We start from the raw sequence: 16,033 nt of genomic DNA on the forward strand, positions 1-16,033 counted from the left end.
TGTTTTATTTCTCAATTAAATTCAAAGACATGACTATATTGACCAATGTAATACAAGTATATAATCTTTCCTAAAAACAATTAAATTCAACCATTTGATTTTGTTAATGAAATATATAATTTTTCTAATGAAAATTTGTTGTGTTTAAAAGTCTACACATCGATTTGTAAAACTCACTTAAAGGTTTTTTTCATCCTCTTTAACATCACTCGTTACATACATAATCATAATGTAGGGGGCAAAACTGAATCCTAGGCCTAGCCCACTTATGATGGGCTAAAAAGAGAACCCAATACAATTAATTTGTAGAGATGAGAGTACAAGCCTACACTTTGATTCCTTAAAACTATGGCTTAAAGAGTAAAGAAGTGAAATTAACTACAGAGATAACACTTGACAAAATTTAAACAAGAAGAAAAGATTCTTATTTAATACTATCCACAGGCTAGCCAAGGATCATTTGTCCTTAAAAAAGCTTTACAATATTACTCTACTCTCTCTCTCTCTAAACTTTTTTTCAATCCCCTTTTAAGTGTGATCTTCCTTCCTTGTATAACCATTAAATTGCATCCGAATCTTCCACTTAGAGGGCTGCTAATCTTTCTTTGAATACTTGTCCCATCAATGCCTTGCTGGTGGTGGTAGAGTATGATACAGACTGTGAAGACACTGTTCAATGGTCATTCTGTCATTAATGTGGCAGACTAAGTTGTTGGAAGGCATTTAATGCAAAGGTGATGGATATTTTATCTAAAAGTTTCATTCATCTTTTGTCTATATGTCATCATGGTCCTCCTTGGCTTTTCCATCTCACAGCTCTTGCAGCCTTCCTCTTGTCTCTCGAAGGGCAAATGTTCCTCAACCTCCTCAGATGGGCTGTAACCTTCGATTTTTCTGGTATACCGAGTGCTTAGGCTGTCTTGATTGGGCCAAGCCTAGTTTGTTAGTCAGGGCCTTAATTACTCCTTGAGTTTTTTATTAGTATTTTTTTTACATATTTAATGGAAAGATAATTATATAAACTCAAGGATTAAGAGGGATAAAAGTCACCCAATCTATAACAAAAGAAAAAAAAAATGATGGTGGGCTATTATAATTTTTATTTTTATTACTTAAATTTTATAAATTGATGTGTTACTTTTTAAACAAAAAAATTTAATAAAATTATTTGTAAATATTAAGTGGATTCAGAAAGTTAGTTATTTTTTATTTTTATTTTTTTGTCAAAAATATCCCTAAATTAATTAACCAACAACTTAAAATGAAGTTAAAATAGTAAATTGGTAAAAGAAAGTTAGTTATTACTTTTTTTACTGTAAAAAATATCCCTACCTAAAATTAAAAAATGGGGTTAAAATAGTAAATTGATAAAAATAATAAATTTCTATTTTTACGTTGAAATGTCTTCCTGTTTATAATAAACTCCAACTTTTACGTTGATTTAAATTTCTACTTCTACTCACTAACTCCCTACAAAATAGGATTACTCATTTGTTAGTTTTAAAACTTCTTCAATCCACAAAACTCACCATACATATTCAATCTTTTTTTTTTTTACTTCATTACAATGTATTTGTTTCTTCTGTCCCCCTTTTTTTTTCAAATTTTTTTTTTTTTTAAATTTCATTACTCTAATCTCATGTTTTTATTTTCCCAAATCTCTTATTCTTTATTAAAAAAAAAAAAGACTTATACTATAAAACCAGTACTATAACTTCTGTCCATCCTTATCATCCCAACATCTCCACTAAAAAGCAGTTAATACTATGTAATTTCTCACACTTTTATTTTTGTTTTTCACTTTCTCACTCACGATCACTAACCTCCACGTTTGTTAGTCAATTTTATATTTATCTTATATTTGTGAAGGTCAAGTTTCATTATCATCAATCTCATGTTTCTTTTTCTTTGTAAATTTTTTTTGACAATTTGTTCAATTTGTGCTTTTCAATACGGGTCTGGAATTGAGATTGACAAATGCAATCAAGACTCAAACCATTCGTTGAGCAAACGGGTATCTTTCAAAATTCTTGGTAGTATTGATTTATGCATTTGTGGGGAAAATATTTTCTTCATTATACCCTTAAGGTTTTTTTTTTAATTTTTTTTTATTGAAAAAAGTAGAAATCCCAAATTATAATAAATGCAAATTATTAATCTTTACCAAAAAACGTATTCTCATTGGCTAGTTTATTATATTATGATATAAAATCATTCATATTCATTATCATTTCAATTTATAAAAATTTTACAATAAATTTGAAACTACTTTTATTCTGAGTAAAAAAATATTAAAGTTATTATTATCAATTTTATTATAAAAAAAAACTTACAAATTGAGATGGTGATACATTTAATCGATAATATATAAATTATGAAAAAATTGAAGCTATATAGTACTTATTATATAGTAATAAATAAATTTAATAATTATTTTTTAGTTAAAAGTTGGTTGGAGTTGAAATTTACAAAAACAAATTTTATAATTTTATTGGTGTGTACTGGTACAAGTATTGAAGAGAGAAGGAGAGAGAGAGAGAGAGACGTTTTGGTCGTTTACTGTTGGTCACGTCCAACGATGCAGCTTCAAACACTCCTAAATAATAGCCCACCTCTCTCTCTCTCTCTCTCTCTCTGAAACCCGCCCAAAGCAGATATCTTTGATAAAAAACTGTACTTCTATTTCTCTCTCTCTCTGATAATTAACGAGAACAAAGAGACACAAAGCCAGAGAGAGAGAGAGTGTGTGTGTTGGGTTTTGGATAAAAGTAAAAAAAATGGCGAGCTACAAGTACAAGGTGTTGGGGTTCCGCAGGAAGTTCAAGATGAGCGAGGTGGTGCCACCGCCGGACGTGAAAGAAGCGTTTTTCAAGTTCACCGACGGTGGGGACCACATGTCGGCCGATCAGCTCCGCCGGTTCAAGGTGGAGCACCAGTGCGAGGTGGACTGCACCGTATCTGATGCGGAGAGATTCATACAAGAGTTTCTTCGTAGTAGACCACACGACACCACCACCACTCAACAACAACAACATGGTCTCTGCCTCCTTGATTTCTTTCACTTCCTCTTTCTTGACCATCTCAATGGCCCTATCAAATCCAAGGTCAACTCTCTCTCTCTCTCTCTCTCTCTCTCTTTTGTTTTTTTATCTACTTTTCTTAACATAGACGTGTTTGATCCACAAGGAAATCTAGGGAAATAATTTTTTTTTTTAAATTACTTTTCTTAATGTAAGGGTATTGCCTATTTTTTTTAGCTAGTTTTCTTTATGCTTGATCTTAGCCAAAAGGCAAAAAAGGGTATAAAAAGAATTTAATTACTATAAAAAGTTTTCCTTCTTTGAAATATTGGTGCATAACTTTTTTTAGCTAGTTTTCTTAGCCAAAAGGCAAAAAACTGAAAAAAGGTGCGGTGTAAAAAGAATTTAATTACTCTAAGGGCCCAACCGGGTTCGAACCGGTGACCTCTTGATCTGCAGTCAAATGCTCTACCACTGAGCTATGGACCCTTTGTTTAGTTTTCCTTACCGACAAAGTGTTGAAAACTAGTTTGTCCCCTTTTTTTTTTTTTTTTAAACTACGCACTAGTTTGGTTTGTTCTGCTTGTTGGTCTAATCCAATTTTAGAATAAGTTTCTTAGAATTGAAGTTTTTGCTCATACTACTGACTCTAAGGTCTAATCCAGTTTTAGATTAAGTTTCTTAGAATTGAAGTTTCGCTCATAGCCTCATACTACTGACTATAAAATATAAATTATGTCTACTTCTATGAGAGGAGAGTCCAACAAATCCACCAGAAAAGAAAATGTTGGGGGGGGGAGAAGAAAACATTGATTTGATAAAACCATGATAGCTTTCGCAATATTTTTCGTGTTTGGATGATTTATTCAAAAAGACCATGATTCTAATTAGTTTAAACTAAAATAGTTTAGTACTATTTGTAACTTTAAAAATCAAATTATATATAATAAATAAGTTTACTTTCATCAAAGATACAAACAACTTACCTTGCCTGTTCTTGGAAATCTATATGATAATACAAATATGTCATTCCCTTTGTCACACTAATCATATACCTTTCTTTTTGATTCCTAATCATTTAACTGTCTTAATTTGAAGGACTCTAGTATAAGGACCACTTTAGGTTTGTTCTTGACAAATTATGTCATTCCAGGTACACCATGATATGAATGCTCCATTGTCACATTATTTCATATATACAGGGCACAATTCCTACCTAACTGGGAATCAACTCAGCAGTGAGTGTAGCGATGCCCCAGTCATAAAGGCGTTGCAAAGAGGTGTGAGAGTAATTGAACTTGATTTATGGCCAAATTCTACAAAAGATGATGTTAATGTTCTTCATGGAAGGTACAAGCTGATTCTCAAATCTATGTCATTTGATTATGTAGTTATTTTCTTGTGTCTATTTGTTTCTTTGTTGTGCTATAAGTTTTTAAGTATCCATATGTGGCCAATGTCATGAGAAATGAATTCCTCATCCAACAACATATGTTCTTAACTTATTATCATTGTTCTTTGTCCATCTTATTATTGTACACCATTGTTTGAATTTAGGACTCTGACCACTCCTGTGAAGCTCATCAGATGTTTGAAGTCCATTAAAGAGCATGCTTTTGTTAAATCTCCATACCCTGTCATCATAACTCTAGAAGACCACCTTACCCATGACCTTCAGGCCAAAGTTGCAGAGGTTAGCCTTTTTTTTGTTTTTCACATTGATATTTAATTCGAGGTGTTTTATTGTTGTGACCTCAAGTCATGTTTCATGTAGATGGTGACTCAAATATTCGGAGAAATGCTGTATTACCCCCAGGGAGAATGCTTAGCTGAATTCCCTTCACCAGAATCACTGAAACATCGTGTTGTTATTTCTACCAAACCACCTAAAGAATACCTTGAAACGAAGCATATCAAAGACAAGGGAAGTATCTTGACTAATGGAAGGGAATCATCTGAAGAAACATCAGCAAATGGGCCTGAAGTGGACGAGAAAGTGAGCTGGGATATGATATTTGTCTTTGCAATTTTATTCCCAAAGCATGCGTATTTACGTTGACCCTTTTGATGGATGGCAGAGTGAGAGTGATCAAGATGACGAAGATGTTAATGTGTGCGACTACAAATTAGTCCAGCGAGCAGCACCAAAATACAAACGTTTGATTACAATTCATGCTGGGAAACCAAAGGGTAGTTTAAAAGATGCATTGAGTGTTGTAGGTGATGAAGTTAAACGTCTTAGTTTGAGTGAACAGGAACTTGAGAAAGCTGCCACATCTCATGGAACTGAGGTTGTGAGGTATATTTCTAGCTTAATTGATTGTAGCTAATTGCAGGACATTATAGCACTCTTATTGTCTACATTTACCTGGGAAATTCATTCTGATATTTCTTCTTATGCTTTCTAGGTTCACGCAGAGAAATTTACTAAGAGTGTACCCCAAAGGAACACGTGTCACCTCCTCTAATTACAAGCCACACATTGGGTGGATGCATGGGGCTCAGATGGTTGCATTTAATATGCAGGTCAGGTTCAAGTTTCAGTGTTCAAATAAAAGCATAATTCAAATGAATCTTGCTGGGCTGTACTCCAGTATCTGTTTTGCTATATTTTTCATCATGTGACTACGGCTTTGTTGTTGTTTTTGATGTTTCCATTGTATGAATTGATGGTAGAAACTTTGTAAACATTCATTGAAGTGTGAACTTAGTAAATTTCTGATCAACTAGTGCTACATTTCACTCAAAGCAAGTTTATAGACCATAGGTATGGGCTGTTAATGTTTTTGTGTGTGTGCACGATGCACCTATGTGATAGTGGTTGCTTGGAGTTTGAATGGTTGCAGTAGCATCTAAATGGAGAATATCCTTACACCTATATTGCTTTTTCCTTAATAGCATGGATGCACTTAACCCCAGATTTAGATCCGTTGCAATAGCTATTGCACCATGCTTACCACTTGTGAGAAGTAAAGATGAGATGGTTAAAAAAGTAATAAAAAGCTAAAAGGTTAAATTTTTTAGGTACTAAGTACTAATTGCATGGCAATAGCACATCCAAATCATAAACTCCCCCATCCCCCCAAAAAAAGCGTGCTTGCATATGAAAATTGTTACATATAAGACCTTCCACTTTATTAAACTTTCTTGATCACCTTGCTTTCATGCCACATGAGGGCCCTTTTATTTTCTCGTTCTCGCTTGAATTTAAATTTCTATGGCAAGAATCACTTCAAAAATTGCTTCTCTTTTGTTTGTCAATTCATTTGCTCAAGTGAATGCTATTTTGAAATTGACACAAAGAACTATCATGCAAAAGAGTACAGATGGTAATGAAGAGAAGGATAGATGTCTTTGACTGAAGGAAAACTCTCTCATAAGCAATGCTTTGGAAGGCCAATTTTAATCAGGAAATGAGATCACCATTAAATATCATGGCCTTACAAATAAAAGATGCTTCCCTGTTCATGCATTGAGGGTGTTCCAATTCGATGTTTACTTTTTCTCTATAATATTGTTTAGAAATTTTTAACAAGTGAGTCTTCCATTCATCTGATCTCCACCAGACAATTCTTATCAATATGTGAGTTTTCTTTATTAGGGATATGGCAAATCACTCTGGTTGATGCATGGGATGTTTAAAGCCAATGGAGAGTGTGGTTATGTGAAAAAACCTGATTTTCTGATGCAAACGGGTTCTCATAATGAGGTATTTGATCCCAAAAGAACCTTGCTAGTGAAGAAGACATTAAAGGTGAGCACATCATTTAATCTTAGAAGTGAATGCAATTGTTCTGATGAACTATTCTTAGAGCATCTGTGCTGATTATCAGGTGAAAGTATACATGGGAGATGGATGGCACTTGGATTTTAGCCAAACACATTTTGATGCATTCTCACCGCCAGACTTCTATACAAAGGTTAGTTGGATTGTTCTGCATGTGGAATAGTAATCTCTAACTAATTGAGATTCCCTTTGCATATTTGCAAGAATTGTTAACATTTGCAAAATGATTCTATGTATCTTTGTCATGTAGACCTGAAGCTTGGTGTGGATGTGTATGTCCCACTGCCTTTAAACTTATAGGAATCACAGCATATCCGGACCTTTTGTTAGATTGTAGCCATGCTTTTTATTAGATTTGATTGTCTTAAATGATTCATCAATTTGCAATGCTTGTCTTTTTTATAAATGATATATGATTTTAAATTGTCAATTTTTTGTTTCCCAGATGATCAAAAGATTAAAAACCATTTATTTAGATCAGATGAGCTTTATTGATATGTTCTATTAGGGTGGGAGTCTTAAAACATGTAGTCAGTGTATGTTTACCTAATGATAGGTTTTCATGGCAGGTTCGCATTGTTGGGGTGCAAGCTGATGCCATCAAGAAGAAAACCAAGATAATTGAAGATGACTGGACTCCTGTTTGGGATGAAGAATTTACATTCACTTTGACAGTTCCAGAGCTTGCATTGCTTCAGATTGTAGTACGAGAGTATGATGTTTCTGAGAAGGATGACTTTGGTGGGCAGACATGTTTACCTGTCTCAGAAATAAGACCTGGTATCCGTGCTGTCTCACTTTATAACAAAAAGGGAGAGAAACTAAAATCTGTTAGGCTTCTAATGCGGTTTCAATTTGTATAGGCTTTTTAGGATATCATTCATCCAGGATATGTGCTCCATGATCCATCCCTTTAGTCCATACTCTATAATGCATTACTTGCATGGTTTTGTGTTACAATGATTGTATACAGATAGGACTGCCTTAGATTTGTTAGAAGAGAATTTTAGTTACTATAAAAATCCATATATGTCCCAATGCATGTGCTCCATTCTATGCTCTACCAACTATAGCTTCTTACTCTCCTAATGGGATGAATTTTTTTTCTCCCTCTTACTTGTCGCTTTTCATTTTATTTTGCTTTGCATTAAAGCTATAATAAGAATACTTGGCAGGTGATTTTGGATTAGAGATTACTAGAGAGGAAAGGGGTGAGAGGCTACCATGGTTAGGGCTGTCCAGATTGATCCGGTAACTCGACCCACCCGAAGAACCGACCGGACCCAACCCGAATCCGGTCGACCCGACTTTTCTGGCGGGTCAGTGGAGGGTTTTCACCACCAGAAACTGATTCCGGCGGGTCGATTTCGGTTTTCCTCCTCTGAGACCCGAAAAACCCGAACTGATCGAAAGATCTCCAAATTCCGGCAAAAATTTCCAGATCCCAGCCAAAATTTCCAGAATTCGGCGATAATTTTCCAGAATCCGACGAAGGAACCCAGATTCCGATGATATTTTCCTTAGATCCAGTGAAATTTTGACCAGATCTGGAGAAATCTCATCAAATCCGATGAGATTTTTGCCGGATCTAAGAGAAATCTCGCCGGAATCTGGAAAACTATCGTCGGAATCTGCGTTTATTCGCCGGATCTGTGTTTTTTCACCATTTTCTCGCTGTCTTCTCAGATCTATGACTCCGTTTGACTCGCCTGCCACTTGTTGATGGTCTGAACCGTTCGACCCGATTACTCCGGCGGGTCGGCGACGGGTGCATTTTTTTTTCACCTGATTTCGGTGGGTCGGTTCCGGGTTGGGCACAAATTCGACCCGGACCGACCCATGAACAGCCCTAACCATGGTTCATGGTAAAGAAGATGACAACTTAATTGTGAATCCATCAAACAACGCAAAACAAGTGATTACTAATCTTCAAGGCCTTTAAAGTGGTTTATTTAGGATCTGTTTAGGATTTGTTTATTTTGTTGAAACTGAAAACTTTTTACTAAAAGTACTGTAGATAAAGATAAAAGTTAGTTGAAATAATAGTGGGACACATAAATAGTACAAAAAAGTACAGTGAAACCCCTGAATAATAGCAAAAATAAGCTGAATAATAAAATAAGTTGACAAAAAATAAGATATCCAAATGCAACCTTAGAATGAGGTTTTTTTTCTACCATAGAATGAGGTTGTTCCATTTAGAAATTCCCATTTGGAAGCCTTTGAAATGTGACCAATCCAATACTGAGACATTAGTGCCCTGATAGTTACTATCTGATTTTGGAGAGGTTTGATATGCAATGACAACTGACAAATGTCTTCCATCGAAAGCAACCAGTGGCAAGTTTGAGTCCCAAAAAGGCAAAAACCAATCTTATTAATTAAAAAAAAGAAAAAAAAAAAAAAAGAGCAAGATTGCCTACCAATTTACTTCTCTCAAATCCCATAAAAGTGAAAATTTTGTGCAAAATCTAGTTTTTTTTTTCCCCATAATTGGATGTATTTCAAGATGTGCAGGAAAATTGGAAACAAAATTGAAATAGAATAATTGGTCTTAAAAATTTGTCTACGATATAAAATTCTAAATAGTTTAATATTTTATTATTCATATATTTTATGATGTACCTATCAAATGGATCAAATGCAGTAATTTTACGTTTCTAAAAAAAATGTAGTAATTTTACTTTTACTTTTACTTTTACTTTTACTATTACTATATATATATATATATATATATATATATATATATATAGATTGTATTGTTGACTTGAGAAGTCTGCTTTGCCAGAGGTGACTTGTATGAACGTGAATATGAAACTTGCGACTTACAAGTGAGTCAGTGGGAACCTACCGACAGATCTTGAGTGGTTATCAATGGTACTAGTAGAGTCCATCGAACATCAATGCACCCACCTAAATATTCAGTCTCTCATAAATAATTAAATAAATAAATTATCAATTTTGCCATCTAACTATGAAAATTCTCAAAAAGAAAGGGAAAAAGATGTGTGAGAGAGAAGTGATATATTCACTCCAAGAGACTGTCAAACTCTTTAGAAAAAGAAAGTAGATGGGTATACAATTTTTTTCCTAAAACCAAGTGTTTAAGAAAAGGTTTCTTTTTGCCTTGTGTCTCAGATCTTTTGCCATCTTTTGCAGCAATGGCTAATGTGGGGCAGATTAGCTGCTGGAACAGAAATGAAAATTTGAGTTTTAAATCGAGTTAAATGTTGAATTCCCTATTCTGTTCTTATTAAATGGTTTTAGACTATCTGCTGTTTCCCTTTGCTGCTGCAGACCCAATAGTTTCTGGAATTTTTGTTTTCTGTTTTGTTTTTTGAGTGCATGGGACTTTGTTGTTCTGTTGTAGTATAGTTACTTAGAAGGGTGCATTTAGTGCAGCTCCGCTGCTGGTTTTTCTCGGTTCTGCTTCTAGCAGGTTGGTTGTTCTGGTTTTGACTGCAAAGAATTGACAGCAGCAAGAATTGACTGCAAGCTCCATATATGCAAAAAAGCATTCAATAATACATTATCCAAAGAAGCATGATTCTTTCTTTTTTATTTAATCAGCCACACGAACAAAGTGCAATTCATTATTCAGTTCTGCAATTACATAATTAAAGGCAGTAGGACTCAAGATTGAATCATGCTCATTTCTAAAAATCAATTAACAGAAATCAAGCTTTTCATTCTTATTTTGCCACATCGAAGAAGGAAACCATTACCTTGTCTCTGTACACCTTGAGCCACTGTTCCACTGTTTTCAACTGCTTTGCAATGGTGGATGACCTGGTTAAGGATGTTCTAAAACACCCTGTTTGATTAATATAATGCCAAGATTGCATCTCCATGACAAATAATAATACCCACAAGTTACTCTCTCAAATCATTCATAATAAGCATATGGATCACAAAGTCTGTGGGAAGACCTTTATTCTTGAAAGTAGTGTCAATATTGGTATGCAAGCCCACATCAGTTTCCTGCTAAACAAAGTCAGAAACATTAGCCTTAGTATTCTAAACCTATTTGAAAGCCATAACTGCACCAACAAATGATGTTCGGCACTAAAATTAACAGTACCATTGTTCTCAAAAATATTTCCCATTGGCTCTCTGCTTTTTAGGTACTCAGCCGTCCTCAATTATGAAAGACAAGGCTGTAGGAGTCATAGGTTAAGCACGACACTTACACCTATCACTAAACATTCATCAACAGGAATTCATCAGCCACATTTGTAAGTTCTCCTCGGCATCTCTAAATGTGGAAGTTCTACTCAAAGAGGTACATGTGTTTGTGAAAGATGTGTGCCCATTTATGTGTTTATATTTACTAGAAATATTGGCATGTAGAAGTTTATATCTTTTGATGGGCTTCCACCAGTCATACAAAGCTTTTATCTGTAATCCACATCTCACAATACAGAGTTCAAGTCTTGTACATAAGCCATGGATTTGATCTTCACCCTCAACTCTTCTAGCTTCGCATATATGGCCTCTTTTTGAGGATGCTGTTGATCACCTGCATAAAATTTATGGATTCTACCTTTGACAGAAATCCAACTATATCCCGGTTCCTTTTTCACGCCTTGCTCTTTCATCATATCTCTCAAATTAAGTCCATCTTCATAGCTCCCTTTCTCGATATATGTGTTGGATAGAAGTACATAGGTAGCTGAGTAGTCGGGCATAATTGAAAGAATTTTCTGGGCAGCAATCTCTCCTAACTCAATGTTGCCATGGACCCTACATGCTCCCAACAAGGTCTGCCAGACCATCACATTGGGCTCAATGGGCATCCTTCCTATAAAATCCATTGCATCATCCAGACGGCCAACTCGACCTAAGAGATCAACAACACATGCATAATGTTCCATCTCTGGCACCAGGCCATAACTGTCCTCCATTTGTTGAAAATAATTTAGGCCCTCCTCCACCATTCCTCCGTGGCTGCAAGCAAACAGGACACACAGCAAGGTAACAGCATTGGCATTTGTACCTAACTGATTCATCTGGCTAAAGAGTTGAAGAGCATCCTCCACCAGACCATGTTGAGCATAACCTGATATAACAGCTGTCCATGTAACAGTGTCAGGGTTAGATACTTTCTCAAAAACCTTACGCGCTTCAGTTATACTACCACATTTGGCATACATGTCAATTAGAGCACTTTCTATGCAGTTATCAGTGTCCAAGCCAGCCTTGCAAAGAAGAGAATGGACTTGATGACCATACTCAAGTAAACCAAGGCTGGTGCAAGCAACGAGCACGCTAGAAAAGGTAAACTGATTGGGTATAAAGCCTTCTTCCCTCATCTGAGAGAAGATGGCTAGTGCTTCCTCCCATTCAGAACATTGAGAGTAAGCAGTCACCAGGGTTGTCCAAGACACTATATCTCTCTCTTCCATCCTATCAAATACCTTCCTTACATCTTTAAGCAACCCACATTTGGCATATGTATCAGCAATTGCATTGGAAACACTTACAACTTTCATATTTAATCCACTCTTCAGAACCATCCCATGAACTTCCTTTCCGAATCGCAAAAGCTTTAAAGTGGCAATAGCATTGAACACACTGCAATAAGTGTAAACATCAGATTTTATATCATTTCGACACATTTCTACAAAAAGTTCCAATGCTTCTTGGCTAAACCCATACTGAGAATAGCCTGAAATCATTGCATTCCAAGGTGTGTTAACTCCACAACAGGTGAAACTTGAGTCAAAAACAGATCTTGCATCTCTCAATGACCCACATTTTGAGAACATATCAATTATAGCTGTTCCAACAAGAACATTAGATTCCAAACCCAATTCAGAAACATAATTCTGAACCTCTTTGCCCTTTCTGACATCACCTAAGTTTCCAACTGCTTTTGAAACGCTAATAAGTGTGGAAATATTTGGTGTAATGCCTCCTTTCTTCATTCTAAGAAAATGATCAAATGCTTCGAAGTGAAGACCATTCCCTGTAAACCCCGATATCATTGCATTCCATGAGACTTGATTATGTTCAGTCATGGTCTCAAATACCTTATTGGACACTTCAATCATTCCCAATTTGGCATACATATTAAGAAGAGACGTACTAACAAAAGTATGACATGCATAGCCTCTTATAACAATCTGGGCATGAACCATTCTACCCAATTCAACACACTCCAAACCAATACACGTCTGGACAACCGATGAATATGCAAACTCATCAGGTAAGATACCATGATTCATCATCTCACAGAAGAACTTGAATCCTTCAAGAAAGAAGCCATTCTCAGTACAAGCAACAATCATGACCGTCCAAGAAAATATGTTTCTCTCAGACATTTTATCAAACACTCGACGAGCAGCATCAAAATCTGAACATTTAGAGTACACATGAGCTACATGGTTTAACAAGACCATCAAGTCCCTATCCGAAAAATCCAATTTTGACAACAACCCATGAACCGCTTTTGCTCGTTTTACAGACCCTTTATCTGCACAGTCACGTAGGACATCAACTAATGGCTGAAACTGTAAGTGTTTGTGAGTTTCATCTTGTAAAGCTGAGTTAGCAAGTTTGCCTCTATTTGATGGTAGAGTTAGAACCGAACTTCTAGTCTGCCCAATAAGACAAAAATACAAGTTAGTACTTCTACAAGTCTACAATTGCGTTGTAGAAATGCAAGTGGAGGAGGAGGTGTGTATGTTTGTCTCACTTTATTATTGTTGTTGGCAACAGGGGTAGGCAATAAGACCGGATGAGCAGGCTGAGGAACACCCAGTTTGACACACAAACTCATAATACTCATTTGTACGTCAATACAGCTCCAGACTAGATGAGAAGTTGGCTTGTTTGTAACTTATGGGAAGTCCAAGGTGCAAAGACTAGAGAGTAGATAGTATAGATGTCCTACTTCGAACAGAGTTTTGCTGATAGATGCTACTTGAGATTTGAGATTTGTAAACTTTGTTCAAACTAACATGGGCTTGAACGTTTGGACTTGGAGCTCAAACAACCATGGATTCAAACAAGAATCTAACACAAACAGTTCACTAAGGTATAATGGCCAGACCCGCCCAACCTAAGTTGGTCTCATAAGGCATAATAGTTTTTTAGTTTTTTTAATGAATCGTCCTTTACTATAAAAAAAAAAAAAAAAATAGAGAACAGTAGCTTGTGACAGTTATTAATTAAAGCCAAATAAAATAAAATCTTCTCCCCTCAAAAAATTTCTGGTCCCTAAAAAAATTTATTTTCAAGCAGTCACAGTTATTAAAGATGAGATATATGACTGCTAAATAAGATGAGATATAACTTAGGCAGTCACACATCTGTGTAAGATAAGATTATGTATAATTGATTGCAAAATTGGGTCAAGTTTGTGTGAAAATTTGCATAACAATTTTAGATAGATACTGTACACCTGCTACATGGAGAGTTTTCACTATTGAAGACAAAACTATGACAACCGTGGAATTAATTTATTCTGAGATTTGAGAGCAACCCTCTAAGGTGGTGGTGTGTCTAGATGTGTTTTAGTAGGTGTGTAAGGTCTAATGCAATGTTGTAATATTCAGTGTAAATAGCAAAATTCCATGACCATGAACCATGAACCATGATGCTACTAATGTGTTGTTTTTTTGGTCAAGCAATCAAGCCATCAGTATAGCAATTTCATACCAATAAATCCAATGTAGAGCATTTAGCCCCTATCCTGGATGTTGAAGTCATGCAACAACATATGTAATCAAAGTAGACTACAAATACAAATCTAGGATAGTATAATTCAGCCCCTATTCTCTCAATGCTCTGTCAAACACAATGGGATCCCAATACATAGAAAAAACAATACATAAAATGATAATGTCTCATACTAATCTTCAAGGCCTTTTAGGTGGACTATTTAGAATGAGGTTTTTACTATCATATAATGAGGTTGTTCCATTTAGTGGTCTATTTAGGAAATACAATTAATTGTTTTTTTTCTTTTCTTATAAATAGTTTTTAAAAATATTTCTTAAACCAATGCTCTTAGCATATATGTTAACTTTTTTTCTTTATGATTTACTTATCTAATTGATCAAATGTTGTAATTTTACTTTTACAATTATGTAAATCGTAGTGCACAATATATATATCCTAGGCCCTTAACAAATGAGAACTGATTCGTCTAAAATATTTTTATAACAAATCTTAGGTGGCTGGTTTTTTTTTTTTTTTTTTTTTTTTTTGGTAAACAGGAAATAACATTCAACTAAACAGAAACAAATAATTCAAGACAACACCTAGAGTAATACAACCCATTGAAATCAGAAGAGAGAGCAAAATCCAAGTCCACAGGCGGACTGCGAAAAAGCAAAAAATCTTGTGGTTGGTTAGTGCCAATCTTAGTAAGAGTGTCTGGTGGAAAGTTGTTACTAGTTTTAATTTAAATCCTCAATTGAAATTACTTTTTTATTCAACAATATTAATTTGTCACATAATATTTGTTATTGCAATTGAAATTACATCTTTACCCCCTAATAACAACCTGTCATGTGGTATTTATCGTAAAAAGTATGGTAAACATGACAGTTTTCCTTAATAAATATGATTGCTCTTTTCAGGGCATGACTTTTACATCCATGGGCCACATTTAAAGGACCACAACCATTGTTGTCCACAAATAGTTGGCAAGTTTTACTACCGAAGTACCAATCCATATGCTTGCTAGATCTTACTAAAACTTACCCACAGCTCATGCTCCCCGTGCTAGAAATTGGTTTCAAGACACAATTAGATTGTGCTGTTGACTTGAGAAGTCTGGGCCAGAGGTGAGTTCAGATAGATTGTGCTGTTGACTTGAGAAGTCTAGGTGACACTGTATGAACGTGAATATGAAGCTTAGAACTTACAAGTGAGAGACACAGAGTGGGAACCTACCTACAGATCTTGAGTAATTATCTATGGTACTAGGAGCCCATCCAACATCAATGCACCCACCTGAATGTTCAGTCATTGTTAAAAAATTTAAGAAAAAAAAAAAATTCAATTTTGCAATCTAAAACAATGAAAATTCTCAGAAGAGAGAGGGAGAAAAAAAATGTATGAGAAAGAAGTGATATATTCAGAGACTGATACACTCTTTAGAAAAAGAAATTAGATGGGTGTACCATTTTTTTTCTTACAATAAGAGAGTGTTTAAGAAAAAGCATTGCATTTTGCCTTTTGCCTCAGATTTTTTAACAATAATCTAACTTTTAAT

General features: G+C 35.1%; 2 protein-coding genes and 1 non-coding gene across 8 annotated transcripts; 1 reads left to right on the top strand and 2 right to left on the bottom strand.

Annotated features, from left to right (window-relative positions):
• The first annotated feature begins 2,538 nt into the window (after positions 1-2,538).
• On the top strand, positions 2,539-7,870 carry LOC115958480 (phosphoinositide phospholipase C 6-like). Of its 2 annotated transcripts, none has more exons than XM_031076891.1 (9): positions 2,539-3,104; positions 4,174-4,370; positions 4,578-4,713; positions 4,795-5,028; positions 5,075-5,319; positions 5,429-5,546; positions 6,622-6,774; positions 6,854-6,940; positions 7,377-7,870. In XM_031076891.1, exons 1-9 carry the CDS (start codon positions 2,778-2,780, stop codon positions 7,668-7,670), a joined length of 1,791 nt encoding a protein of 596 aa, XP_030932751.1. In that variant the 5' UTR covers positions 2,539-2,777; the 3' UTR covers positions 7,671-7,870. The 2 variants fall into 2 exon arrangements, with proteins under 2 accessions (XP_030932751.1, XP_030932750.1); XM_031076890.1 differs by having other exon boundaries at positions 2,541-3,104; positions 4,795-5,016; positions 5,099-5,319.
• TRNAC-GCA lies at positions 3,438-3,509 on the bottom strand. The gene has a single exon. It is a non-coding gene; the product is annotated as a tRNA-Cys (tRNA).
• Positions 7,871-9,655: 1,785 nt separating the features above from the next.
• LOC115958390 (pentatricopeptide repeat-containing protein At2g27610-like) lies at positions 9,656-13,893 on the bottom strand. Of its 5 annotated transcripts, none has more exons than XR_004084519.1 (3): positions 13,505-13,893; positions 10,533-13,406; positions 9,656-9,720 (listed from the first exon to the last, which is right to left on the bottom strand). XR_004084519.1 is itself a non-coding variant. In XM_031076804.1 (2 exons), exons 1-2 carry the CDS (start codon positions 13,595-13,597, stop codon positions 11,220-11,222), a joined length of 2,280 nt encoding a protein of 759 aa, XP_030932664.1. In that variant the 5' UTR covers positions 13,598-13,893; the 3' UTR covers positions 10,356-11,219. The 5 variants fall into 5 exon arrangements, 1 of the variants encoding a protein (XP_030932664.1); XR_004084518.1 differs by lacking the exon at positions 9,656-9,720 and adding an exon at positions 9,799-10,296; XR_004084520.1 differs by lacking the exon at positions 9,656-9,720 and having other exon boundaries at positions 10,356-10,788; positions 10,889-13,406.
• Positions 13,894-16,033: the final 2,140 nt, after the last annotated feature.

The sequence above is a fragment of the Quercus lobata genome, chromosome 8, assembly GCF_001633185.2.
Source record: "Quercus lobata isolate SW786 chromosome 8, ValleyOak3.0 Primary Assembly, whole genome shotgun sequence".
Classification (NCBI taxonomy): Eukaryota; Viridiplantae; Streptophyta; class Magnoliopsida; order Fagales; family Fagaceae; genus Quercus; species Quercus lobata.

What these genes read in the sequence shown, in the direction of transcription:
- LOC115958390 (XM_031076804.1), bottom strand. Translation starts at nt 13,597, where the DNA reads ATGAGTATTATGAGTTTGTGTGTCAAACTGGGTGTTCCTCAGCCTGCT. An exon ending in TTGCCAACAACAATAATAAA is followed by an intron (nt 13,407 to 13,504) that starts GTGAGACAAACA and finishes CTTATTGGGCAG; the next exon opens with ACTAGAAGTTCGGTTCTAAC.
- LOC115958480 (XM_031076891.1), top strand. Translation starts at nt 2,778, where the DNA reads ATGGCGAGCTACAAGTACAAGGTGTTGGGGTTCCGCAGGAAGTTCAAG. An exon ending in ACGAGAAAGTGAGCTGGGAT is followed by an intron (nt 5,029 to 5,074) that starts ATGATATTTGTC and finishes ATGCGTATTTAC; the next exon opens with GTTGACCCTTTTGATGGATG. An exon ending in TAGTGAAGAAGACATTAAAG is followed by an intron (nt 6,775 to 6,853) that starts GTGAGCACATCA and finishes GCTGATTATCAG; the next exon opens with GTGAAAGTATACATGGGAGA.